The 25873-nt window shown below is 43.4% G+C and overlaps 5 protein-coding genes across 28 annotated transcripts in view; 4 read left to right on the top strand and 1 right to left on the bottom strand.

Annotated features, from left to right (window-relative positions):
* Positions 1 to 4455, top strand: part of SYTL2 (synaptotagmin like 2) — a 52888-nt gene extending 48433 nt beyond the window's left edge. For all 9 annotated transcript variants that reach the window (XM_027661274.1, XM_027661364.1, XM_027661519.1 and 6 more), the window contains 5 exons: positions 241 to 411; positions 1082 to 1160; positions 2052 to 2151; positions 2898 to 3103; positions 4127 to 4455. In XM_027661274.1, the coding sequence (XP_027517075.1) occupies positions 241 to 411; positions 1082 to 1160; positions 2052 to 2151; positions 2898 to 3103; positions 4127 to 4272 (702 nt within the window). In that variant the 3' untranslated portion in view covers positions 4273 to 4455. The remainder of the gene's footprint in view (positions 1 to 240; positions 412 to 1081; positions 1161 to 2051; positions 2152 to 2897; positions 3104 to 4126) is intronic.
* Positions 4456 to 5902: 1447 nt separating this feature from the next.
* Positions 5903 to 8415, top strand: CCDC89 (coiled-coil domain containing 89). Of its 2 annotated transcripts, XM_027662363.1 has the most exons (3): positions 5918 to 5922; positions 6036 to 6143; positions 7160 to 8415. In XM_027662363.1, exon 3 carries the CDS (start codon positions 7167 to 7169, stop codon positions 8229 to 8231), a length of 1065 nt encoding a protein of 354 aa, XP_027518164.1. In that variant the 5' UTR covers positions 5918 to 5922; positions 6036 to 6143; positions 7160 to 7166; the 3' UTR covers positions 8232 to 8415. The 2 variants fall into 2 exon arrangements, with proteins under 2 accessions (XP_027518082.1, XP_027518164.1); XM_027662281.1 differs by lacking the exon at positions 6036 to 6143 and having other exon boundaries at positions 5903 to 5922.
* A 2738-nt stretch (positions 8416 to 11153) lies between these two features.
* On the top strand, positions 11154 to 22116 carry CREBZF (CREB/ATF bZIP transcription factor). 7 transcript variants are annotated; one of them, XM_027660201.1, is made up of 5 exons: positions 11154 to 12183; positions 12833 to 12910; positions 14255 to 14325; positions 16937 to 17042; positions 19185 to 19265. In XM_027660201.1, the coding sequence occupies exons 1-2, from the start codon at positions 11279 to 11281 to the stop codon at positions 12879 to 12881; spliced, it is 954 nt and encodes a 317-aa protein (XP_027516002.1). In that variant the 5' UTR covers positions 11154 to 11278; the 3' UTR covers positions 12882 to 12910; positions 14255 to 14325; positions 16937 to 17042; positions 19185 to 19265. The 7 variants fall into 7 exon arrangements, with proteins under 7 accessions (XP_027516002.1, XP_027515749.1, XP_027515830.1 ...); XM_027659948.1 differs by lacking the exons at positions 16937 to 17042; positions 19185 to 19265 and adding an exon at positions 21998 to 22116; XM_027660029.1 differs by lacking the exon at positions 16937 to 17042 and having other exon boundaries at positions 19185 to 19279.
* Positions 18354 to 25775, bottom strand: TMEM126A (transmembrane protein 126A). Of its 5 annotated transcripts, none has more exons than XM_027660721.1 (6): positions 25676 to 25775; positions 24639 to 24799; positions 23007 to 23131; positions 19867 to 20060; positions 19200 to 19314; positions 18354 to 18602 (listed from the first exon to the last, which is right to left on the bottom strand). In XM_027660721.1, the coding sequence occupies exons 3-6, from the start codon at positions 23120 to 23122 to the stop codon at positions 18401 to 18403; spliced, it is 627 nt and encodes a 208-aa protein (XP_027516522.1). In that variant the 5' UTR covers positions 23123 to 23131; positions 24639 to 24799; positions 25676 to 25775; the 3' UTR covers positions 18354 to 18400. The 5 variants fall into 5 exon arrangements, with proteins under 5 accessions (XP_027516522.1, XP_027516358.1, XP_027516286.1 ...); XM_027660557.1 differs by lacking the exon at positions 25676 to 25775 and adding an exon at positions 25021 to 25137; XM_027660485.1 differs by lacking the exon at positions 25676 to 25775 and adding an exon at positions 25021 to 25136 and having other exon boundaries at positions 24639 to 24804.
* DLG2 (discs large MAGUK scaffold protein 2) overlaps positions 25263 to 25873 on the top strand; it is a 999036-nt gene continuing 998425 nt past the window's right edge. For 3 of the 5 annotated variants that reach the window (XM_027658823.1, XM_027658481.1, XM_027658307.1), the window contains exon 1: positions 25264 to 25399. The gene's annotated coding sequence lies outside the window, so the exon portion shown is untranslated. Of the gene's footprint in view, positions 25400 to 25873 lie in introns of all 5 variants that reach the window. The other 2 variants (XM_027658222.1, XM_027659729.1) reach the window with 1 other exon arrangement.

Genomic DNA, 25873 nt, shown 5'->3' with positions numbered 1-25873 from the left:
TGTTTGTTGGCTGTTTGTTGGCTGTTTGTTGGCTGTTTGTTGGCTGTTTGTTGGCTGTTTGTTGGCTGTTTGTTGGCTGTTTGTTGGCTGTTTGTTGGCTGTTTTCTGAAACGAAGAAATGACCAGTTATGGATTTATAAACCCGGACACATTTTTTCTAACCTTATCACTTTCAGACACAGCATTGATTAAAAATTCATCTTGTTTTAATTTTTTGTCCTTGTTTCTTCCTCCGGGCAGTATAAAATTGAGAAGGATCTCCTAAAGGACCAAAGCCTTAATATCTCTGTCTGGCACAATGATACCTTTGGGAGGAACAGCTTCCTTGGTGAAGTGGAGTTGGATTTAGGAACTTGGGACTGGAATGATCGATCCAACAAGCAGATCAACTGGTTTCCCCTCAAGCCAAGAGTAGGTTGGCTGTTTTGTATTTTCTGCTCATGTTTCGTAATTTGCAGAACAAAACAGGTATAACATGGTAGTCTTCAGCACTAATTTAATTTCACTAATTTTTAAGCTGCTCTGGGTGGGCAAATATAACCAAATGTTAACAGGTGCCATGTTCCATCTATAGATGGTCCATGACTGTCTATGAAGAAGTGATATATTCTTGTGCCTTTTTGCAAGATAACTCTTGTTGAGGCTGATTTTTATATGGATTAAATGAGACAAACATTCCTAAAGAAATGAGTTTAGAGAAATGCACTTTCTGTTCACAAGGAGTAAGTTTCCTGACTGGAAGAATATATTTTCTAATTTTAAATAAGCATACAACAGTGGAAAAATGTGCCCTCAAAGCCTGTTTGTCTCCTCTGGGTCTAGTTTTCTGCTTTAGTAGAAGAGCTATGTATCTGAGTCATTGTCAAGTGATTATAAGTGCCCTAAAATCTCTTACATCCTGTAAACTGAGGGAAGACTAATTGATAAGGAAACAAGAGAAAAAACTTGCCTCATGTAGAAGTCAAGCTGGTTCCAGTGGAATAATTTGCATGGTAAACTCTCTGTGCATGAACTGAAAAGTTTGAGATTTGTAGGTATACAGAGATTTTTTTATTTATTTTTTTTTAATTTTTTAATTTAGATTTCAACAATGGCTCTTAATCTAGAAAACAGAGGGGAGATGAAACTAGCACTCCAGTATGTCCCACACCCCATTGGAGGTAAGCATTGCTGCTTTGCTTGGGTTTGTCAGGCCTTTGGGGGTTTTGTTCTTTTTTTCTTTTTTTTTTTTTTTGTTAAAAAAATCTGTTTAATGTTTTTCAGTCACTTCAGACATCTTTTTTTTAACATAAAAGAAGATTTTCTTTTTTATTCCTAGAGGATTAAGTCACCCTGGTTGTGAATTCAGTTAAGGATCCCAAAGATCACTTTGGGATCTTTTGCTGGTTTTAAGGCTACTATAGAAGAAATTAGCTCATTGTTATAACCTAAGATTTGTAGTGCAATGTATGTGTTGTTTTCTCAATAATTTTAGAGATTATAAATCATCAGGCAGGGCTGTGATGTGCTAAATAAACAATGACAACACACTGAATCGAAGCAATATTAGATGTAGGAAATAGAAGTAAGTATTCAGAATACAAAAATTTATAGCAGTATGATCTGTTTGGTTTAATCTTGTCTGACAACTGACAATGGACAGATCTGAGAGTGAAGCTAGGCCAGGTCTTTAATCCAGACAGTCAGTCAGTCAATAAGAATCAAATATATTTAGAACACAAAGGAGCTTTTTTGAAAGCATGAGTGGCAATAAATGCTAACATCACATAGCATGAAGACAAGCTGATCTCTTTATCTAGGAGGCTTGGAAAGAGAAGACTAGTAGCTTGTTGTAATAAAAGAAAATTTTTTGTAGGAATGCAGACATGATGTGATCTTGTACTACTTTGATGGGATGAAGATTTCAGCTTCCAGAGTACAGAGAGCGATGTTGAATTAAGATGTGAGATAAGTCTAGGCTGAATATCACCTCTACAAATGGGCAGGAACTGCTGCATCATAGAAACTACCTTTAAAAGTGATCTGCTTAAGCAGATGTTTTATTTTTACAGGAAAGAAGACTCTATCTACTGGTGAGGTTCACATCTGGGTGAAGGAATGCCATAACCTTCCTCTTCTGAGAGGAAACAGGCTTAACTCTTTTATTAAGTGGTAAGAATTGTTGAAGGCATCAAACATGGTGGACTAATAATGCTACAGTTGTGTTTTCTAATTGTATCTTCATTTTTCCACATTCATATTAAAAAATCCCCACTGAATTGTTTTCTGATTTTCCTTTACTGTCACGCAAATTCTCCTGCAGGGCTTGCAACTTCAAGATGGTAAGTATATACCACCAAGTAAAAGTTACTGGAAGAATGTCCTGTGTAATTACTGCACTTTAGTTTTGTCTCTGTTACTTGGTGGAAGGACAGGTCAAACTCCGCCTGCTTTTATTCGCATTTAAACAAAGTGTGTTTGCGCAAGACTTTGGTTTAGCTTAGCAAACTGTGGGAGGAGACAGAAATGAGAAGCATAGCTGTATTTCTTCCCCCTTCCTTTTCATATGCAGACTAAAAATGTAAAGAGACAAGAATAACAAGATGGTTGGGGAAATCTCTGGCAGCAACAAAAGGTTTTGGTGTCAGTATAATACAGCAAGTAAACTCACTTGTACCTCTTCCCCACTTGACTTGCCCTTCCATCCTCTGAAGCACAAGGGGTGGATACATGCTGCCAGTATTGCCTGTAAGGAACTGAGAATATGACCCTTGTCTTCATCTCCAAAAAGCATCTGATCTTCAGTCATGTTCTAACATGCCAAGCACAACATTAATCGGTAGCTTTTGTCTTTTCAGTATGTTTAATGCAGGCTATGGTGTATAAGTGCGAACTGACAGTGTTTTTTCTTTCTGAAGTACCATTCTTCCAGACACTAGCAGAAAAAGTCGCCAGAAAACAAGGACAGTTGCAAAAACTACAAACCCAGTATTCAACCACACCATGGTGTATGATGGCTTTAGACCAGAAGATTTGAAAGAAGCCTGCGTAGAACTCACAGTCTGGGACCACAACAAACTAGCAAACCACTTTCTGGGAGGTCTCCGGATAGGTCTTGGAACAGGTACTGGACAATTACCACATTAATACTTAATTTATTAAATAGTCTTTCCGGGTTTTTTTTTCCTTATTTCTTTTCCATTTCTTCTTGTTTTGAGAAGATCACTGAATAACCTTTCAGTTATCTATTTACTGAAGGGTTCCATTCAGAAGCTTACCTATTCTTCAGCACAGATCCTGAAATGTAAATAATAGTAGTGTTAGCACGACTGACAACTAAGGCGAAATATTAGAAATAAACCTTTGTCTGGGCATAAATTGTATCTGGTATTGTTTTGATTACAAGAATATGCTATTCCTGCACCCAAAATTGTGATAACATCTTACAAACTTACGCATGCAAAAACTAGGTGTGTGGTGTAAAGACAGCATCATGGGGTGGAAATAAAAGGATAGATGAGGAATGCATGATAAGATTTGAAGATCTTGAATAGGAAAAATTATAAATGCAAATAAGTTTTTAGCATAAGGGGAATATAAGACATGCAGATATAATAGGAGTAAAAACATACTGTTCTTCTATTTGTCCCTTTCATTCTGCTCTCTGGTCTGAAGGGAAGATAGTTTTGGAGTCTTCTCAAAAAATACAATGTAAAAATTACCTTTCATAAATTAACTTCTTGCATAGTTCACCAGAATAACCTAAATTACAAATTAGAATAGTAAATCTCAATTTGAATTTTAGAATACTCAAGGTTCCATTTCAGTACAAAAATCAGTATCTTGTTTTATTATTAAATCTTCTCAGATGTATGGGAAATTAACATCTTTCTCCTTGGGATTGTGACAAAAAATTAAGGATAACAAGGAAAAAGTCTGGAGAAAGATGACAAAGTCTCTGTGTGAAACTGTCACTAATTGTATTTGATAGAAGTGTTCAAGAGCAAAAACGCAGAACTGGATCTCCAAAGCACTAGGTCAGCTACCTCAGGAGGTGTAATCATTTTAGAGCAGGCAGATTTGATTGTCTGCTCTCAACTCTGCAGCATATTAAGTAACGTTTCTCTTAAAACTGACATTTTTCTAGGCAAAAGCTATGGAACTAGAGTAGACTGGATGGATTCCACTTCAGATGAAACTGCCCTTTGGGACAAGATGATGAACTCTCCAAACACCTGGATAGAAGATACACTACCTCTCAGGATGCTTATGGTTGCAAAATTGACAAAATAAGGTGGCTTTTTAATTGCTAGTGTCAAAAGGAAACTTTGGGAATAAAATTGAAGGTCTGGGGGATAAAACTTGGAAGAGGAACACAGTAGCAGTTTTGACAGTTTTTGCTCTGTTGCCTTTCTGGTTTTGTGCTGTCATATGTCACTTCATATTTCAAATTAAACATTTGCCCACAGAACATTATGTAAATTTGTAGTTGTACATTTCTAGGATATGTAAGTTGCTTCTCCAGTGAAAGAAGCATGACATGAAGTGGTACTGTTGATGTCCTATTCTACAACGCGCAGAGGACTAAGTTCCAGTGTACTGTAAAAAATCAGGGTTATAAAAAGTTTGCTACATATATATGTGTTAATCATCTTGCTAGTCTGCAATGCTTACTCTTAAATAATGAAGACGTAAAGATGATTTTTTTTTTCTAGTGCTACTCATAAAGATCTAACTGTGCCAATTTTAGTGATGACAAGTATGTTGGGTATTTATTCTTTAAAGTGTGCTTGTTTGTACCTGTATCTATTAGCTTGGTTTTTCGCAAGAAGTAACTTACCTGTGCTTCAGTGCCACCATTAGGGGACTGGTGGGACTATGGTGGTCTTGGCTTGAATAGTTTTGCAGCATAAGAAATAAGACTGGAATTTGTAACTTGTAGAAATGCATGCTACTAATAAATAAATGCATGAAGTACTAGATGTATTACTTTTTAAAATAAAAAGCAGCCTATTAAGACTAAATAGGAATTCAATGTTTATTAAACCCCAGTGGTTTATGTTAACCATTCAGCATGCAATATAACAAAATGAAGAGAGAAAACATTTTTGAAAATAAATGCACATTTATTTGTTCCAACTGTGCAAATCTAAAAGCCAGTGAAATCTTGCAACTTCAGTTAGACGGGAGAAGGGAGCTCTTCACAGTTCCAACTCAATTGCTTGATTTAACTTTAGAAATTTAAATGCTACTTGGAATTTATTATACACTATGAATGGGAAAAAGGGAAGGTGCTATTCAACCTGCTGGGGAACCCACTTTCACTCTCATGAACCAGGCAGCCTGTGGAGTTCACAAATGCCAAAAGTAGTTGCAAGTCTTTGATATCTTACTGCTTCAGGTGTTTTGTATGATTGGTAGCTGCCACAGCTTCCACTTTGCCAGACAAATACACTTCTTATATGACTAGGGAACATGTGCATATGACACTTCAGAACAATGTATTTGTACTGAAATGGTAACAGCAGTTGGTTTGATTCTATATCCTTAAAGAGACACTCCTGAAAGAGTGGTTATTCTAGAAAAGAGGCACCTAAGTTATTTGTATTCACTGCCTATATGAATTAATTTTTCACCTGAAAACATATGTTGCTTTGAACATGACCTACAGTTTCACAGGATTAAAAGCCGAGATTGAGGACTTCTCCAAGCTTGTGGAAGTTCTTTCCTTTTCCAAATTTGTGTGGTTTTGAGAGTATCAGCAATGTTTGTTTGCTAAGAAACACTGCCAGCTCTTTCAGCCACCCTGGTGGGGCTGGCCCAGCTCCAACCAGCCCATATGAGGTCATGAGCTCTGGGGTGACTGAATTCAGCGTCTCACCTCCATGGAGACAGAACCTCACAGCAGGAGTGATAACAAACAGACGGGAAAGAAAATGCCTGGTAAGAAAATAGTTTTCTCTTCTTAAACCCTGCTCTTTGTTGTATTTCCACTGGATGGCCTAAACCTCTCAGTCCTTCTCCCCCTTCTCCATTATTTTGAAATGTTTTGGCAGGATCCAAGGTAGCGACAGCGGTGGGAGAGTACAGGATGGAAGAGACAGAGCTGGTGTCCGTACTGATGGTCACTACTACACAGCTCTGAAACTCTACCTGCTTCACAGGTGTTAATCCATTTTTGCTGTACATTACTTTTCATCCTTGCTTTAAACTGGTGCCTTCTCACATCCTATCTTTATCTCCAGTCAAAGCCCAGGAATTCACAAAACCTGATTATCAGCATGCTGTTTCATGTGCTGTGTAGTTTCAGGTCTGCATCCACATGAAAAACTTGTAGATGAGTTTTAGGCTAATTTTTCAAATGTCTGGGTAGCATACTGTGTGATTTGGCACCAATAATCATTTGGGTGCCTATGTAATACAAATATTTCCCTTATTTAGAAGAAACAGCCTTTTAAAATTACATGCCTTAAATAATTCAGCAAATCAGTGTCAAAACTCAAATGAGGAACTACTTCTCCAGTCACAAACTCTTTGTATCACAGGGCATTCAGTAATCATTAGCATTGTATAGATCTCTTATTTTATTCATAAATCTTTAAGTATGGGATAAGACTATTCGGTTATTTTTAATGACTAATATACTATTAAAATCTTATAAATTAATTAAAAGTCTGATGTAACCCTCCCTTTATTTGCAGGTATAATACAGAGTCTGTAGGAGAAAACAAAGGCAAAGGAGAAGGATTGCTTAAGGAATTATTTACAGATTTATCACTTACAAGCTTTTTACCTAAATATGATAGTAGTTCTTGTGGCTATAACAGCAGGACTTTGAGAAGGAATAATTAGCAAAGCTAAATCAGCAAATGAATAGGCTTGCATAAATACTAAGCCTATATTCTTGCTTTTGCTCATGGAGTCTCTAAACCTTCTTCTCCGTCCGCCTGACTCTGAACCAAAGGATGTGGGGAGGGCTATAGGGCTGTATGGTTTCAGGCTGACATTGGTTTTGGGAGGTCTTGTCCCCCCATATCAGTTTCTCCAGACTTCCAGAGAAACTCCACCAGCTTATAGCACTGGTGTTGGCCACACAACCACCGGGTAATGTTTAATCATGCTGAGTGTCACTAAGAGAAGCAGCCACTATAACATTTTTTCTTGTCTTTGTGTGAGACAGGGGCTCCATGGCTCAGGATGAGAGAGGAGCAGGGATGGCCAACTCTACAGGTGATCTAGAGACAAGCAAAGACATGGATGATCTGACAAAAGGCCTTGAAGAACTCTGCGATATCTCTAAGGAGAGGAGGGAGAAAGCACTGCTGCTTTTACATCTAGAAGAGCAGCATCATTTAATGTCTATGCTGACAAAGAAAGCAGATGACACACAAAAACGCTGTAGGGCCCTGGAGCAGCTCAACATGGAGCTGGAGAAACTAAGGACAGAGGATGCTCTGAAAATTAAAACTCAGACCCTGAAGATTCAGCATTTGGAGGGGCGCTTCATGGATCTGGCCAACAACCGTGAAAAGATGATCCAGTTCAAGAACGAACACAGGAAACGGCACATGCAGCTGTGGGAGGAGAACAAGCGCCTGCGGCAGGAGAAGGAAGTGCTCTTCAGCCAGGCTGTGAGGGAGAAGGAAGCTGAAGTGCTCCGGCTGGCTGCCCAGGCCAGGAAGCTCTCACAGCAGTTATACTCCCTGCAGGAGAAACATGCTTATGAGAGTTGCAGAGCCCGGGAGAGAGAAAAGGAGCTGCTAGAAGCTCAGAGCCACCAAGCAGGTGCCTATACCCGGGAAGTGGATTCACTGAAGAAGCAGCTGCAACTCCTACAGGAGAGGCACCAACAAGCTGTTGCAAGGGCAGAGCAGGCAGAAAGTCAGCAGAGGGCTCAGAGCACCGAACTGTGGGCTCAGCTGGAGAGGGCACACAAGGAAAAAGAGCAGCTATTGAACCTGGCCATGGAGAGGGGCAAAGCTCTGCAAGATAAGGAACGGGAGATTCAGCAGCTGGGGGAGAAGCTGGAGCTTGCGGAAGAAGCCATGCAGAGAGCAGGAAGGTGCTGTGAGAAAGAGGTAGCAGCAGTGGACAAAGATCTGAAGGTCCAACAGCTCCAAGGACAGCTGGAAAGCAGCAAGCAGGCGTACAACGAGCTCTCTCTGCGGTTCGATGCTTACAGAAAGCACAGTATGGACTTGCTGACTAAAGAAAGAACACTGAATGTCAAACTCCGTCACTTTGTTGCATAACTGCATCGTTTTCCACTGTTCTCTCCTTGGTAGGTGCCTCTGTGGCAACACATCACTGCATTTCGTTCCTTTCCGTGGGGCCATCTTCTGGATTCTTTGTAATATCCTCACCAGTTTAAACCTCCCTACAAGGACTGGTTTTTGTCATTACACTTTTACCTAAGTAAATCTCTACACTGTTAAATCTGAACGGCTATTCATTAGTGTGGAAAATGTAAAATAGGAATTTTATCAGTTTGCTCCTAATCTCTGCTGAAACATAGGTTTTCTTTCTTTCTTTTTTTTTTTTTTTTTTTTTTTTTTTTCATTTAAAATCATTTTTTTTTTTGAGATGGCCAAAAGCTCAAACCCTTAGCCTTTTGTCCTTGATTCTTCCTTGAAGTTCAACAGACGCTGGGCATGTAAGAGGCAACACTGAGGCTCCAAGAAAGAAATCCCACGTTGCACTGTCTCCATCATAAACAGTCATAATTCAGGAACTTAACAGGTTAAATACAAGAACAAGTAATACACAACAACTGATGGCCAAGCAAATTACCGTGTATAGTTTTCTAGTAGTTCTACTGCAGTTTTCTAGTAGTTTTCTGCAGTTGTTTTAATCTTGTTTAATGCAATAGCATTATTTATATGCCCATTCAGCCCAAAATAAATTGTCAAGTCTTTTGGGTGATTTCAATAATCTTTGAAACAGATTGAGGTTCTGGATGCTCTGCCAGGATTTTTTTTGTGGTTTTAGGTGCTTTCTGTAGAAAAATAGTGATACACCCTTTCATTTTGTGTATGTCTGGCAGTTTTTGCCAAAAACAAAATCTTTCCTGTCAGCATTCTGGGATACAGAGACCTCCCACCCTCTCTTGCTTGTCTCCTAGGCAAGGAGGTAGTTTTTAGCTGCTGAGGTTCATCTGCTGCTCTTTCAGCCTCCAACAAAAAGAAACACAACAAAACCAAACAAAAACCAACAAAACATAATGGGCCAATCCCCCACCAGATCTGTAGGCAGCTGCCTCGGGAGTTCCCCAGGTTCTTTGTCACATGCATATACCTTGAGATAACTCAAGGATTTAGATAATAGCTTGAGTATCTCTTGGTCCTGAACATCTACAAAGCCACAGCATCACATCAAACTTGGTATCTATTGATCTTGTGTACAGAAGTGATCAGAAACAGCAGGTCTGGAGATCTTCCAGCCTGTGACCTGTTCATCTCAAGGCCTTACTGAACCAGATGTATTCTCTAGCTCTGGCACAGGTTTCCCAAAGAAGCTGTGGGTGCCCCATCCCTGGAAGTGTTCAAGAACAGGTTCCATGGGGCTTTAAACAACTTGATCTAGTGGAAGGTGTCCTGGCCTAGGGCAGGGGGTGTGGAACTAGATGGTCCCTTCCACCCCAAACTGTTCTGTGATTCTGACTCATTACATAAGTAGTAGCTTCCAGCAGACTTGTCTTCTGAACTTCTCTGTATTCTCCTTGAATATTTCTCACTGGCTGCTGTATGACAAACCACAGCATTTCTTTTGATCCTGGCTCCTACAAGTGTCATTCCACATGTTTTACGGACTACATCCTCCTACTTTTCAACCATACTTCCCCCTTCTGTGCCCATCCCACGTGCACATTTAATTTCAATGCTGGCATCTAGAGTGTAAATGCCAACTGACCCAGGCTACACATTAGACTCATGGTCTGAGGAAGGAATACAGCAGGGCTAGAGCTGGCTGCTCTGTTTGAATTAGTTGGTAGGCAGGGAAGAGTGACTGTATCCCCGCAGTCACTGCAAAAGACTCTGAGACCAGATGCCTAAATACTCTAAATCAGGGCAGAGGACACCCACTCATTGTGTGACAGAACAGTCTCACAGGCCTCTGTGCATGGTGGTGGGAAAGCCCCCAAATCCTGCAGTCCCCAGGGACATGCCCTCTTCCTTCCCTTGGTGATGTCTATGAGCGAGAGACCTTCCTCCCTACTCCCTCACCTAGCACACCCCCCCGCCACCTCCATACGCCCCAAACCCCATCTCCTGTACACTTCTCATCCCCCTTAACTACACATGCCTCCCTTCCACCCCCTACTCTCACACACCCTGTTGTCCACAAAAATTGGATTCATGATATGCAACAAGCCAATAATTACACACTCGAGAGAGATGTTATTTATTTCAGAGTTGCAGAACCCTGGGTGCGTGGTGGTGTTCCACAAATCAAGAACACCAACTATCAAAACTTTTAAGTATTTATACATTTTAGCAAACAAAGGCATTAGTGTTCATTGGCTTCAAGTTACAAAGGTCTCTTATTAATTGGTATTCTATCTGGTTAATGATTCTCTGGCTTCTTATATCAATTAGTCCACATGCTCAGTCTTTCTCTTCTTTTGGGTCAGTGGGCTGCGAGCCAGTGGTCGTGATCACCTCCTGCTGGAATTACCTTTTACCCCATTAGAGCTGATTTCAGCACAATTGCCGACTTGGGTTTATTGGTTTCTTTCTTATCTCGGGAGTTCTGCCAGATGCCCTTGTGGCCTGTAAATTCTGCGTTCTTTGTGTCCGCTATCAGTGGCACATCCTTCTCCCCAGGCTCTGTTAACCTCCCCCTATGTCTGAGATCCTTGAAGCATGTTAAGCCCTAGAGCTTAACGAGACAATTCTACCGACAAGTAATTTGTCTTTCTAACACCTGGACATCACTCAGAGATGGCTTGCCTGCCGCCTATCTGTTTCACTGATTAAATCTCCCTTCTCGCTGATTAGGCTTGAAAGTGTACGAAGACCAAACGTCCGAGACCATCCTTTCTTAAGCAAACGTTTGCATTTTCCCCAGTTTGAAATGCCCTCCGCACCCATTCACACACGTTTCCCCTTACGCCTCCCCGCCCCCTCCATTCCACCTTCCCGGCCGCCGCTTTCCCGCGCGCGGGCGCAGTCGCGCGGCGCCCCCTCCCGCCGCTTCCCGACAGGCCGCGCGCCGGGAGCGCCGGGCCGCAGCCTCGCGCCGGTTCCTGCCCTCGGGCATCGTCCCTTCCCGTCCCGCCGGGCCCGCGCCCGCCCCCGCCATGCGCCACAGCCTCACGCAGCTGCTGGCGGCCTCGGCCGGCGGGACCAGCCCCTCGGGTGCCGCGTGGCCGCTGCCCGGAGCGGGGCAGGCCCCGAGAGGGCGGGATGTCGGCGGGGAGGGGGACCCGGGCCCCGCGCGGCCCAAGCCCCCGGGCGCCTCGGAGCCGCGGCGGCAGGAGAAGGAGGCCGAGGCGCCCAGCGGCCCGCTGGAGGTGTGGGAGCAAGAGGACTGGTTCCCGGGGCTGGAGCTGGGAGACCTGCTGGAGGCGGCCCGGCCGGACTGGGACCTGGAGGCGGAGCTGAGCGGCTGTTTCTGTGAGGAGCCGGAGCCGCTGCCCCCGCCGGGCCAGGGCTCGCGGCCAGCGGTGCCCGGGCGGCGGAGCGGCGGGGCCGGCAGCCGGCTGAAGGCGGCGGCGGCGGCGCGGCTGAACCGGCTGAAGAAGAAGCAGTACGTGCTGGGGCTGGAGAGCCGCCTGCAGGGCCTGGCTGCCGAGAACCGGCAGCTGCGGGACCGCAACCGCGGCCTGAGCCGCCGCCTGCGAGAGCTGGAGCGGGAGAGCAGCTACCTGCGGGCCGTGCTGGCGAACCAGAGCGCGCTGGGGCAGCTCCTGAGCCGCCTGGCCGGGACCCGCGCCGGCGGGCTGCAGCTCAGCACCAGCCTCTTCAGGGACACGGGCAGCCCCCGCCGCCAGCACCAGCACCTCCAGCCCGCTGGCGAGAGCAGCGACCACGACTACGCCCTGCCCAGCCCCCAGCCCCGCGGCCTGGAGGAGGCGGCCGTGGGGACTGAGGCGGAGGAGGAGTGGGCGGCCCCCGGCGGGATCTGCCTGCACGTGGACCGGGATCAGGTGTCGGTGGAGTTCTGCTCCATCTGTGCTCGGCGGGCAGCGGCCTCCTTCAAAATGTAGGGTCAAGTACCTGCTGCAAGTACTCGTGGGGTTCTCACCCCTAAGGGCCTCGCGTCGCGGCGGAGGAAACAGGCGATGGTGCGGAGGAAAAGAATCAATACAGTGGTGATGGGGTGGTATTGGGGGAGATGCAGAGAAGGGGGACCTGGCACTTAAGTGTCCAGGGTAACAGAAAAAAATCCTCTCGAACGGCACGTTGGGAGCCAGACGGTGGCCTTGGTTCAAGGTGCTGTGAATCTGGCGTGTGGACGGTAGTGGTGTGAGCCTGTTTGGCGTTAGGAGTCGCGCAGAGCTGTGTGCAGCAGTGCGACAGTGGTCGTGCAGACTGACACGCGTGGTGCACACGCGGAGGTGCCGCCGGAGCCCGGTCGCAGCACTTGGGTGAAAAGATCATGCCGACCCGATGCATGAAGGTGTGCTCGGCTCCGCTTCGCAGTAAAGATAACGCTGACTACCCGGTCTTGAGTCAGATAATGTCTAGCCTGCTTTCCTGAGGAGCCGAAAATGCTTGCTTAGAAAACCAAACCAAAAACTCCATCGTCACTGGACAGACTTAAGAAAATAGTAATGATCGGCAAAAGAAAGCATGCATATAAAATTGTACTGCATCTCAGTTATACATTACTATTAAAACCTCTCTGACAGTTTCTCTTTTAGGTGCTTGCCCTGCCAGGCTCCGTTGTGTAGGGGTTAAAGAACAGTCGTTTTCCACCTCGCAACCTGGTAAGGATCAATATATTCCCATAATGCGGTATCAGACAGCTTGCTTTGCTTATCCCAGTCTCTTGTAATGACTGGCTCAGGAAATAATTTCTCTGGTCCTTGGCCTACTCTGCCGAAATGTTTCTAGCTCTCCATGGTAACTAATAGTGAAAGCTACAATCACATCATTCTCATTAGCTGTTTTCCCCTTTTCGAAACCGATACATTCACTACATAGCCAACACACAGCTACATTTGGAATTAAAAAAATGCTCATGCCATTTGAAATAGAAATTTTCTATTAAACCAAGTATCTGATGAGCTGAAAAGGGAAAATATGCTAATAAAGGGGATGTGCATTTATAGCTTTAATCACAGGAGACTGTCCCAAAAGTGTGAGTACCTTGCTTTTTAAATTGATTTAAAAAAAATAAATTTGTGACCTGTTGGTTTAAAATACTGTCCAGTGTTAGGGATGCACAGTACCTTTCAAAAGTCCTTCTCTAGCTTGCTCTAATTAATGATGCAGGGTTATGCCTGATTAAACAGAACCTGAACACTGCTTAATCTGTACAGTGGAATCCTCATGTAGAGGAGTCAGTCTTTTGCATGGACCTCTAACGAGAACTGGGTTTGAAGAATGCAGTGCATCGAAGTAACTCGTTACTTTATCTTCCCTTAAGTAAATCTCTGTGCCCATGCACACTGAAATTCCTATGTTACTTCAGAGTAGCTTTAAAGTCTAAAAAATATTGCGTGTATATGCATGTGCTTAATTTCACTGTAGAGTTCTTAATTTAGCCTCTTACAGTATCCAGAAATCTATAAGTTGATACAATTAAGCACAGTTTGGAGATAAGCAAATATGTATCTTGAGGCTAATGATTTGAAAAATGCTCCACGATTAACTGAGATAGGAGAAAGAATAGTTTGACAAACAAATAACGTGTGTTTTCTTGTAGTAATCAGTGTTTCTCCCTATCACAAAAGATGAGTGGGTTCTTTTTTCAGTTGTATTATAATGTCTAGGTTGTTTAAATGTATGTCAGTTGGGGGAAGAAGGATTGTGGAAATGATAATATGTAAAGTGAGGTTTCACAAAGAATACTTTCCAGATCAGTTTCATTTATTAAATTCTTAAGAAAAAAATCTATTTAGTGGTTCTGAAATACTGTTTCTTAAAGCCTTAAATTTTGTGTTTAAGGCTAAGTAGGTGAAAGCGTTTTCTCCCAGTCATTTGCTTCATTGGTGCTAGACCCTATCACATGTTCATCAGTATAAAAGGAGTTTGATTTTCTTTGTGAAACATCACTGTGTGATAAAGTATATGTGTATTTAGCATCCTTGTTTTTCTTTATGCTAAAGTGGATTCAGCTGTGTTGGGGCAGAAGAGACGGGACCAGCTGCTGGCCACATTTCCTGCTTTATTTTAAAAGGTAGTATAAGAAATAAGAATAAAGAGGTAACAGGGCTTTTGCTGTCTTTGGTTAAAAAGAAAAAAGTTGAATGCTGGGATCATTTACTGTCATTCAAGATTTTTTTTTTTTAAAGGCAATATCCTATCAAACAGGTTTTACTCCACTGTATGTAGAATTCCATCTGTTCAGGGTATATTGCCAGCACAAAAGAGACTTAGTGGGATATGTGTTACCTTACACCTCTGTGGTGGATCAGCAGGGCTGTTCAAGGTTTCAGTCTTAAATTGGGTAACTGCTGTAACTGATGGGTTGTACCCGTGGCACAGGAGTCAGAGTTAACCACCAGGACCTGCACTGACTGATATGCAAAATGGAAATAATTTAGATTCAACCTAGGCTCAACCTGCCTAGCTCAGACTTCATGAACATGCTTTATTTTGCAGTTTATTGACAAAAAGAAAAACATTAATGTAGTATAGGATGTTACAGTGGCATTTTCACAGTTACTTCAGTGTAGAAGTGGTTTTTAAGTTAAATATGCATTCTTTCTTGTCGCATCACTGCTAAATGGCAGGGTCAGGGACTCAGTTCTTCTGGTCTCTGTGTGAACCCGCACATTGCTCTGTCGTGACACGACCTGTGAGCTGTGTCTGAGAGCAGCTGATTTTCTGACATGCAAAATGATGTACTGTGGTACAAGAACAAGGTTAAGTCCCAAGAAAGTCAGTGGCTGCAGGCATTTGTAGTGCCTACTGAATCATATTTAAACCAAATAGTGGGGAGGAAGCTATTTGAAACTCTTGACTGTACTATCTGTATGGTGTATTATTAATGTAGCTTTTGAAGTGAAAGCCTTGAAATGAAAAAAACTTAATACTTGAAAATATATTGTAAATGTTTCCTTGTAATTATGTGCCATCCAGATAAGAATGCAATATCATAATAAAATCAGACTTGTTGATCTTTCAGTTTATGGGCTCAAATGTTTTTTCATCTTTTTCTTCTCATTAATGTCTTGGTTCATTCAACAAAGGGGGAAAACTTGAAAATGCTGTTTCTGCTCTCTTTGTGGGTCATCCACTGAAAACAAGATAAAATGGATCAGGGTATGCAGGAGAAATGTTGCTTATCTGTATTGAAAGATAATTTTGTGGTAAGGACAAAGATGTTATTCCTTGAACTGCAGATAGAGCTGTACTTCTGAGAATCAGCACTTCTTGTATTTTATAGTTGTTTTTCTTTGTTAATTTTTTAAAATATGGATATGTTTGATCAATATACCATGGAGGAGTAAAATACATAAACCCTTCTGTGGTCTGTTGGCATCTTCCTGCTTTCTGTCCTATTTTTAGGCTCTGAAGTTTGATGACTGGTTAATAATATGTTGATGAATCACCATCTCATCAAATTGGTATTTCCACACTAAACACTGGAGTGAGTGTTTAAAACAAAAGGTTTGACGGTGCTGAACATTTTCAGAGCTCCAGAGTGAGCCATGCACTGTACTTTTTGATTTCTGTTCATCTTAAATGCTTTATTTGTAGACAGTTTAAAATAGCGCTTTCCACATGCAGGCATTCTAGTGAAAGTGGTCTGCAGCTTGATGAAAAGGAACGTTTCCCAAAAAATAGTGTAAAAATTTAAAACCATACTGGCATGCTCAGCCTTTTTGGCCTGTAGTTGCAAAAAGTACCCTGTTCAGCGTTGGAACATGTGTTTGTTTAACTTTTGTACCACAGAACTAAGTGGTGCCAGTGTTCAGCTGTGTAGCTACGCTACCTATATTTCTCAGTATTTCTCCACCCCAGAGTCAACCAAAGAAGCATTTAAAGTACTTAAATAAGAAACAATTTAATGCTCAGTTCTCCTTTAGTCCTTTATAGTTTGATTCTGGTGCTGTGACTCTTAGTACTGTTCTAAATTAACTTCTCTGTCTTTCCTCTGAAGAGCTTTGTAGCAGGAAAAAACAAATCAGTGCTTCTGCAATCTGTAGATGCCTGGAGAGATGATACCAGAAGAAGTGCAGGAAACCCTGTTCTAACACTTGGCATCTCTTCGTACTTCCAGATTATCAGATTTCTCATACCATTTGTCAAAACTATTATCAGTTTTCCCTGTGAAACAGAGGAATCTTTTGCAAAACACAAGGGGCTTTTGTACATTTACTGATTTTTAAAATTCCATGTTTTCTAGAGCTTTTAAAGAGGTTTTCTGCTGGAATCAGCAATATTCTGGTTATATTTACTATTAGACTGTAAAATGTCTGAAGGATATGTTAGGTATGGGAACTGTTCAAGGGACTCAGTTTAAAGAACACCCTGTACCAAAATTGCATATTGCCAGCTGCTGGTTCCACAGTTTTACGCCTAGTTGAAGTGGGATGTGTAGATGTGGGGAAATAATTTCTGTGGTGAAATGATTCTGTGCTCATTAGCAGGAGGATGCCAAGAGCAGGACTAGGGCGTGTACCAGGAAGATGGGCACATCATTGGCAGAGGGCTGTAGAAGAGATTGTAAAGTTGATATCCTGCATCAAAAACGGATGCAATAATCACTGAACCAGCCATAGTCATTCTTAAAGATACTACTGCAAAATAACACCTTTATTTTATGGTTTTTATTATCACAGGTAAGTGGTTCTGTTGGTTAAAGTCTGATGGCTTCTGGAGATATGACAGTACACTGTCATGTAAAATAATTGCTCCGTGAGAATCTCCAAAGTCAGGGTGGGTAAGGTAAGGCCAAGGTCTCTCTTTAGATGCAGACCAGTATGGGAACCCCACATGACACAGTAATACTTTGAATCAAGGGAAACTGAACTATCTCTGTGTAAAAACAGGTAGTCTGTGTTTGCTGCTTCCCTGTACAAATCAGGCTGCTACTCCTGGTTATAGAGAAATAGAGTGGGTGATTTTCCTGCTGTAATGACACATTATTAAGGAAAAGGTAGATAAACATGATGGAACTCCTTAATACATTTTTCACCAGTATTACAGCATAACTTTTAACCCAATTCAATTAGTCTCAATGCTGAATTCTTTAATTCTAATTAATAAATATTTCCACATGCATCTCAGGGGATGCTAGAATTTTACTAAAGTGTACATGAATTGACCAGTAACTGTACAGCTTTTACAATCACAGAATCATTTAGGTTGGAAAAGACTGAGTCCAACTTTTGACCAATCACCAACTTCTGAACTAGACCACGGCACTAAGTGCCACATCCAGTCATTTCTTGAACACCTCCAGAGATAGGGCCTCCCACCTGCCCCTGGGCCATCCACTCCAAAACGCCTTCTGTGAAGAAATTCCTCCTGGCACTTTATATTGCTTTAGAACCAATACAGTCACCAAAGTGAAGACATGCCTGACTTGTAAATTCATTACTTTAGACCACTGATCTTAGAACTTGAGGTAGCTGAGATATCACACCAGCCCTAGGAGGCCTCTTGGCACACTTCCATCCTTCGTGAAAAGAGTAATTTCAAGGCAAAAAAAGGATAAAGCATGTTCTGATTAGACTGTTTTTTGGTTGCTTGATACATATGCTGGGAAGCCTGACACGAGTATCACTCTGATTGCTGTGTGATAACAGTGTTCTCTTCAGTGTACAGTGGGACCCTCATAACAGCCTAAAGGAGGTAATCTTGTGACAGAAATTTTGTGCTAGCAGAATGGAGAAAAGGGAGAAGAATACTCAGATTTTGAGGAATATCTAGAAAACCCTTGCCATGATCCCCCTTTTTTTAAAAAAAAAATCTCAGTAGTTTGCATTATGAAGAAAAAGCCTCCTTTTTCAAGAATACTCATTTTAAGAGCTTCAAAAAGATGTAGCATCACCTTAGAGCCAAACACTAAGCAGGCAGTATAAATGCTTTCCCCCCCCCCATTTCCAAACAAACACACCTGTCTATAATGCTGTTTTTCAGATGTACACTAAGCTGGGCATAACAAAAAACTTAACCTGCATTTAAGTTCAAACCTTGAAAAATGTCAGTGCAGAATCTTTGTTTTTCTATTAAAAAAAGACAGAAAGCAACAACTTCTTTTCCTTGTTTATTATGGTCACTTATCCAAGGCAATTGAAAAGTTATTGTAGCTCTTCAGGATCCCTGCTAAGGTGCATCTGCTGTAGTATTTTGACATATATTCCGTGCTGTTTAGTGGCAAGATATAATCCAGTCAGACCCTGTACCAGTACACCCAGACTCATCTTTCTAAAGACAGGCTGAGTGACTGTGAGCCAGTAGCGTACTGCATTTTCTTTCCCTGGCAAGGGAGATGACATGTACCTAAACAACATAAACAGCGGTAGAAACTTACTTCTTTTTGCCATGCAAGTGTCAAAATTTAACATTATAAACATTTAGGTAGATAGTTATTTTCTCCTTCCTCTCCTAAGTTAAATTCACCTGGTGGTACTGAGCTCTCTGGATAGATGCTATAAAACATCCTGACCCTGTACTGAGTCTTGCCAAGCCTCGCTGTGCTCTGAATTACAGAGAATGACACCTGCCAGGGAGTTTGGCTGCCAGGCACTGCCCAGGGTCACTGAGGTCTCAGTTGTCCAGCCATCTTCACTGCTTGGCAAGATGGCAGCCACCACTGCCCACAGCCAGGCACATCCTGGGTGGCTTGTAGGGTTCCAGTTAAATACAAGTGCTTCACAGTGGATTGCTTTGCAGATCTTGTTTCATTTTGGAGGCTTGGTGTAGCTCTTACAAATTTCACCTTGTAATTAGATGACCGTAATATAAATCCCCTCCCCATGTACTACATGCCTACAAGAAGACAGGTGTGCACAGACTTAAATTCCACAGAATTTACTCTGAGAATGGAAGATTTAACCAATAAATACATTTCACTCATTACAGGTTAATAAGACATACCTGGCTGCAAGGCTTGCGTTCAAGGGGAGAGCCAGGAAAACAGGATAGAGAGCACCCACAACAGCCCCTATTAATCCTCCTCTGACCACAGCACAGACCTCACAGTTCAGCTGACCTGCACAGCAAACAATATTTCAGTCAATATCCACACATGCTCCACCACATCAATTTATAAGCTGTGTGCAAGAATGTGGAAAGAGGCCCTTGACAGAAACTGCCACACTGTACAGGCATGCAAGAAATTATGAAAGGAGGACTCTTCCTTTTACAAAAAAAAAAAACAAACACAAAACAACACTCCCATTCCAACCCACAAAGAATTTATCACTCTAAAGCTGACCTTCAAATAAAATTGTACAGATGGGGGAAACTGAGCTGCTTTGTTGCAGTTGCTTTTACATGACTTTGAGTGAAAAATCTAAAAACAAGTCGTGTAACAGAATTATTTTTATAAATCTACATAAACATGCATCTCCTTTCCCACTCCACCTCAAGACCTTACTGCTGCCCAATGCATTGTTTTTCAAACCCTGCTTTACAAACTGAGGTTTTTCAAGACCACAACAGTTCAAGAGCACTGCTCTGTAGGGAAGAAAAGCTCCTCTAGTATTATGTTGTGGATGGAAAGCAAAGCCCTTTTGAAAACAAGGAATAAAGAGGTTTTTACCTGAAAATAAAGGGCCACGCACAAAAACTTCATAAACTGCTGTTGTTGAAAGAAATGGAATAACAGCCATTGGCACAGCGGACACCAAGGCAGCCCTTCTGATATTTAGGAGGTTCCTGAAGAAATTATTTGCTGCTAAGCCACATAAGCTTGAATTTGCTGCTAGAAAGTATGATCCATGATTACAAAGGTTCCTGTGAAAGGAAAAAAAGTCATTTTAGCAATTGAGAACCGTAAACCAGTTTACTCTGTGTTACAATTCTTTTCTGAATATCCTACAACAAGGGGTAAGAGAGGTAAATCTCTCACTAGTGCAAAATAGAGAGGAACTACTTTCAAAAGCAACCAGTACAGCATCCTTTGTTACATGCCTGAGTTTACACACACTTTAAGAGTGAAATGACAGGCTGAGAAGCCTTTTCTACAATTTTTTTTTAGTTTATTACAGCTAATGGAAGCTTCATTAAATTTGCTCTCCTAATCAGCATGTTTCTAAGGAGAATGTTTTCTGAAAAGAAATTAAGAAATACATATATAGAATCACAGGTAGCTCCTGTAATCAGCCATGTTTTTAGCCTGCATACCCAAAAGTATAGGTTTAGTTTCAACATTAACACCTTATAGAACAAATCAGGTGGGATAACTCAGACTTTGCAATAATGATCTCAGCAGCTGCTGGTGATCATTTGTAGTGAACCTGCATGCTGAAGGGCTGTAAGCTTTCCTTGTCTGCAAGGAACACATGGATTTAAGGTCCTACCTTGCTAGTTAAAGGCTACAGAACTCCAATGTACTGGTTTACAGAACTGGAGCTTCTATTTCTCCCTTGATAGCAGAGGGACTGAATTCTGTTATCTACGATATTTTTAACATATGGTTTAGAGCAACTACTTGTGTTGCAAACCCTAATAGGGTGAAGGCAGAATAGAATAAAGCAGTCAGAGAGTCAGCAGCATTTAATATCTTAACAAACAGTTCCCGTTTGAGTACATCACATCCCAGCAGGTAACACAAGAGAGGGAACAGGCAAGCATGCCAATTTTACAGGCCTGATGAGCAAATTTATGTAACTTCATTTGACTGACAGAAGGAAGTTGTGCTTTATCTTTAGCATTATAGCTGGCACTATCTGGTTAGTGGAAACAACTCTTTGCTTTAGGTTTCCCCAAATCTAAAATTCACAGAATGGCAACTATTGCCAGGCAAAGCAATTACCTGGAAGGCACGGATTCTGAGGCTGTACCAATACCATTATGTTAAAAGTTTCTTTTTAAAATTGTATTTATCACTAAAAATAAATTACTTAACCGATCACAAACTTTATGCTAGGCCAAATGTCATATTTACTTGTAGTTATCAAAGTGACAATCTTTAAGCCATTTAGCAATTAAAATACATAATTTAAAAAAATCAGTCTACTTAAAATTCTTGATTTTAATGCTTAGAGTAACATTAAGCACTGAAAAAATCATACAGAAAATACTTCAGAGATGTCCAAAACTTAAAACGTTTGATATCAAAGACACCAACAATTTCTCATTTTGAACAGGAAAATACTTTAGTTCCCAATATATACCAGATTTTCAAAGATGAAAATAAGCTACTAACATTTCAATTCTGCTGCTATATAGAGAGACCAAAAGAACTTTACTGGTCAGATCTCTTCTCTTACCATTATTTAAGAGCTATTCTTTTTTTTGTGCTTTGTTTTAAAAAGAAATTTCCTTTTCAAATCCCCATTTTCCCAATTCTGGACATCATTCTCAAAATGTCCATGGAGTACTTGTGGCAAATCAGCCATTTCATTCTCTTGGGATGTTTACAGTCACAGGCAGTGAAACACAGGTGGGCACATCCATAAATGTGGAGGACAGAGATTAAAATTTTAGAGGCATATTTAAGTATCCAAACCAGATCAAATTAATGTACTCATGACCAGCAGAAACTGCTTAGGCCTGCTGAAGTACAGAACTGCTACACTGCACAGAAGGAAAGAAAGAGAGGATGGAAGCATTGGGGTTTGAGGTTTTGTTTGTTTGCTTTACATACAAGCTCCCTAACGTTAAAAACATGCTTTAGTGAACAGGAACTCTCTCAGTCTGACTGCAGCGTGTTTGCTTTTCCCTTCCAGCCATTAGTGACCTCCCCTCTGGATATCCAAGCCTAAAGTCCTGCCAGGACTGGCAGCTAATTCTTTCCAAGGCCCAGAAGTCAGTCCTTAAGTACCACAGTTTCTATCCAGACGTTACCACATCGCCACCACATCGCCACTGAGGTATCTGCCTCCCCTGCCCTCCTGAGGAAGGAGTGTTTCAAGTTGAATGTGAGGGCAGCAGATCCTATGCAAAGTTGCACCCTTTGCTTTCTCACCTGTGTGGGGAAGCCCTGTGTTACTACCAGCAGTTTGTTCAGGCAGCAATTCAGTCCTATTAAAAATATATATAAATAATGTAAGCTTCCAATTCCTCTTATTTATACAGAATTTATCCAAGCTGATACACACATGCAAATGGCTCCCAACAGAACCAGCTCAGGTCCAGTAATGTTTTGCAGTGCAATGCAGTATCACAAAACAAAAAGGTCATTTGTGAGGCCCAGAACTCATTTAGCTGACTTTGTGCTGCACAGAAACCTGCTGGTGAGCCTGCAGGACTCCAGCTGACTCCTCCACCACCACCTGGATACCTCAAGTCTTGCCTTCCTGAAATGGGAAGCAGTGCAGAATGAAACGCAGAAACCAGCAGGTTGACACTCACTAAGTCCTGGCCCCAGGCCAGCCCTGCTGGACACAAGATGACTCCAGCAGAATCACATTTCATTTCCTAGAAAATGTATTAGCTCTAGCATAGGACTATGTGGATGCTCAGAGCCAGTCTGGGCTGATCAGCCATCCCAGAACCCTAAGCATTGGAGAGCACACACACTGGAAACCAGTTGAACAGGACCAGAGCTAACACTGAACTAACCATATTGGAAAAACATAAACAAGTTCTCTCTTCTGGGCTAACAAGCATCTTCACAATTAAGTATTTTTGTAACTGCAAAGAAAATTTGTAATATGAGAGTAACGAAAAAGAAAAGCCTCCAAAAGTCTCGAAATGTTTGATGCACTTATCTTCATTTATTTCACCAGCACTTACTGATCTGTTTTAGGAAGCTCATTTAACATCTTTTGTATGATTTCCATCTGCTTGAGTCTTTCCAAAAATAGACTTTGCTGTGGAGAATCTAGTTCAAGAAACTCTCTTCCTGTCATTTTGGAGTCCTGGATCATAAGGAAAAAAAACAAACAAAACAAACAAACAAAAAAACCCCAAAGTTACACAGCCCCAGTATGAATCAAATAAACATTTAGACTCTTTGCCAGCATGAATCACAAATGTATTTCGTATTTTGCATGGCAATATTCCAGGTTAAAATTGATTTAACTGTCAAAAAGAGGTGAAAGGAAAAAAAACCCAAATAAATCCATACTTTGTAAAGATTTAAAGAAACAATGAAGATACCTACTCTGCTTTTATACTCCACACATAAGGACTTTTTTTATTGGTACCCTTAGCCAGAGACTTATATACCACATCAGTTGTACTGGGTTTGTGTGTCAAGGTTTTGGTAGCTGGGGGGCTGCAGGGGTGGCTTCTGAGATGCCAGAAGCTTCCCCCATGTCTGTCAGAGCTGTTCCAGTCAGCTCCAAGATGGACCTGCCACTGGCCAAGTCTAAATCTAACTTCAACAAGTGGCAGTGTTTGTGAGATAACAGAGCTAAGAAAGGGTAAAAATTACTGCATAAGAGCAGCTGGAAAAGAGGAGTGAGGCAATGTGAGTGAAACAGCCCTGCAGACACCCAGGGTCAGTGGAGCAGGAGAGGCAGAGCTGCTCCAGGTGCTGGAGCAGAGATTCCCCTGCAGCCCATGGTGCAGACAAAGGTGAGGCAGTTGTGCTCCCGCAGCCCATGGAGGTCCACGGTGGAGCAGATATCCACCTGCAGCCCCTCGGGGATCCCATGCCAGAGCCTGAAGGAGGCTGTGACTCTGTGGGTATAGCTGCACTGGAGCAGGTTCCCGGCAGGACCTATGGCCCCATGGAAAAAGGAGCCCACTTTGGAACAGGTTTCCTGGCAGGACACGTGAGCCTCGGGGGGTCCCACACTGGAGCAGGCTGTTCCTGAAGGACTGCACCCTGTGGAAGGGTCCCACAATGGAGCATTTCATAGAGAACTGCAGCCTGTGGGAAGGACTCACATTGGAGAAGTTTGTGGAGAACTCCTCTGGGAGAGACTCCACACTGGAGAAGGGAAAGAGTGCAAGGAGGAAGGAGTAGTAGAGACAACATGTAATGAACTGACTACAACAACCCCCATTCCCCACCTTCCTACATTGCTCAGAAGGAGGAGATAGAGAAAATCAGGAGGGAAAGGAGGGGTAGAGGAAAGGTGTTTTAAAGATCTGGCTTTATTTTTCATTACCCTACTCTAATTTGATTGACAATATACTAAATTTTCCCAATGTTTAGTCTATTTCGACCATAATGATAATTGTTGAGTGATCACCCTCTGCTTATCTCAACCCATGAGCTTTTATTCATATCTTCTCCTTGTCGTGTCGAGGAGGGGGAGCGACATAGCATCTTGGTGGCTACGTGGCAACCAGCTGAGGTTAACCCACGCCAAAAACTCTTGATTAAACCTGGTGTTTAGTGATTCAAATGCTTGTTTTCTAGATATTTAACCCCAGAGGAAATTCTCCCAGACTCCCTTTGCCAGTCATACTTACTTTAAGCTACTTTTATGACGTGAAGGCTCAGTCGCAAGCCCTGTCTATAGGACTGTGCCTGGTCCGGTTGGGGCTTGGCAGGATGCAGGAACGGAGAAAGGAGGACAAGCGGGCAGGATCTCACCGGGATCACTCCAGGACGTCTCAGGAGGGTCCCAAACCTGTCCTTTGGGTAATGCACAGACACAGCGTCACGGAGCTGTAACCACCCACCGCTCCCTGACTCTCGCACACGTTTTGCACACGCATCTCTCCCTGATCTTCGCACGCCGCCGGAGGCCCCCAAGCCCCGCAAAGCCCCCGGCCCAAGACAGAACCCTCACCCCCGACCTTCAAACACCAGCCTTACTAGCCGCCGCCGCCGCCCCCGCACCGCGCTCACCCTCCCGGCCACGCCGCCGAGCTCAAGCTCCGACCTTGAGCTGTCCGCGAACAGCCGGCCCCGCCGCCCCCGTCGAGCCGCTCCCGACGCCCACAACATGGCTCCGCCTACCTCACGCCCTCCTCGTGGGCGCCGCCATCTTGCCCGCTCACATGACCCAGGGGCCTCAGAGGCCGTCTCCGATTGGGTGGCTCTCCGCCGGCCCAGCATGGCGGCGGCCGATTGGGCGCGGGCCGGGGGCGGGGTGCGGCACTGGTTGCCGGGGTGGCGAATGGCGGCGGCTCCTCGATGGCGGCGGGGCTGAGCGCGGACCCTGCACCGGCGGCCGGGACGCGGGGACTCCCCCTCCCTGCGGCGGGGGGGAGGCCCAGTCCTCGGGGTAACCCGCTGACCCCCTCCCCTCAGCCCGCGCCCTCTCCCCGTCCGCCCCCCTCAGCCCCCGCACCGCTCCCACCCGTCGCCCTCTTCCCTCGCCACCGGCTCCTTTGTGCTCCCTGCCCGTCCCGCCCTTCCGAGCGCCCCTCACCCCGGCTGCGTCTCGCTCCACCCCACCGCCGTCCCCTCCTTCATCCTGCAGTTGCGTCCCGCCTGTCTCTCGGCAACCCTGGGGGGGATTGTCCTCGTCCTTAAACCCAGCCCGGCTCCTCCAGCTCACCTGTGCCCCATCCCACTCTCCCCCGACCCAGCCAGCCTCTGTGCCATGTCGCGCCTCAGAACGCAGCACAGTCCCCCTTGGGTTCGGGAGAGCTGGGGGAAGGAAGGAGGGGTGGGTTGAGAGGGGTGAGGGAGGAGAGCCCTGGCGCCCCTGCCTGGGGATGCAGGGACGGACAGATTCCGGTTGTGAACATGAAAG

The sequence above is a fragment of the Corapipo altera genome, unplaced genomic scaffold (genome assembly GCF_003945725.1).
Source record: "Corapipo altera isolate COAL_440 unplaced genomic scaffold, ASM394572v1 0, whole genome shotgun sequence".
NCBI lineage: Eukaryota > Metazoa > Chordata > Aves > Passeriformes > Pipridae > Corapipo > Corapipo altera.
Note: the sequence above shows the minus strand (reverse complement) of the source record. Positions and strands in the feature narration are given on the sequence as shown.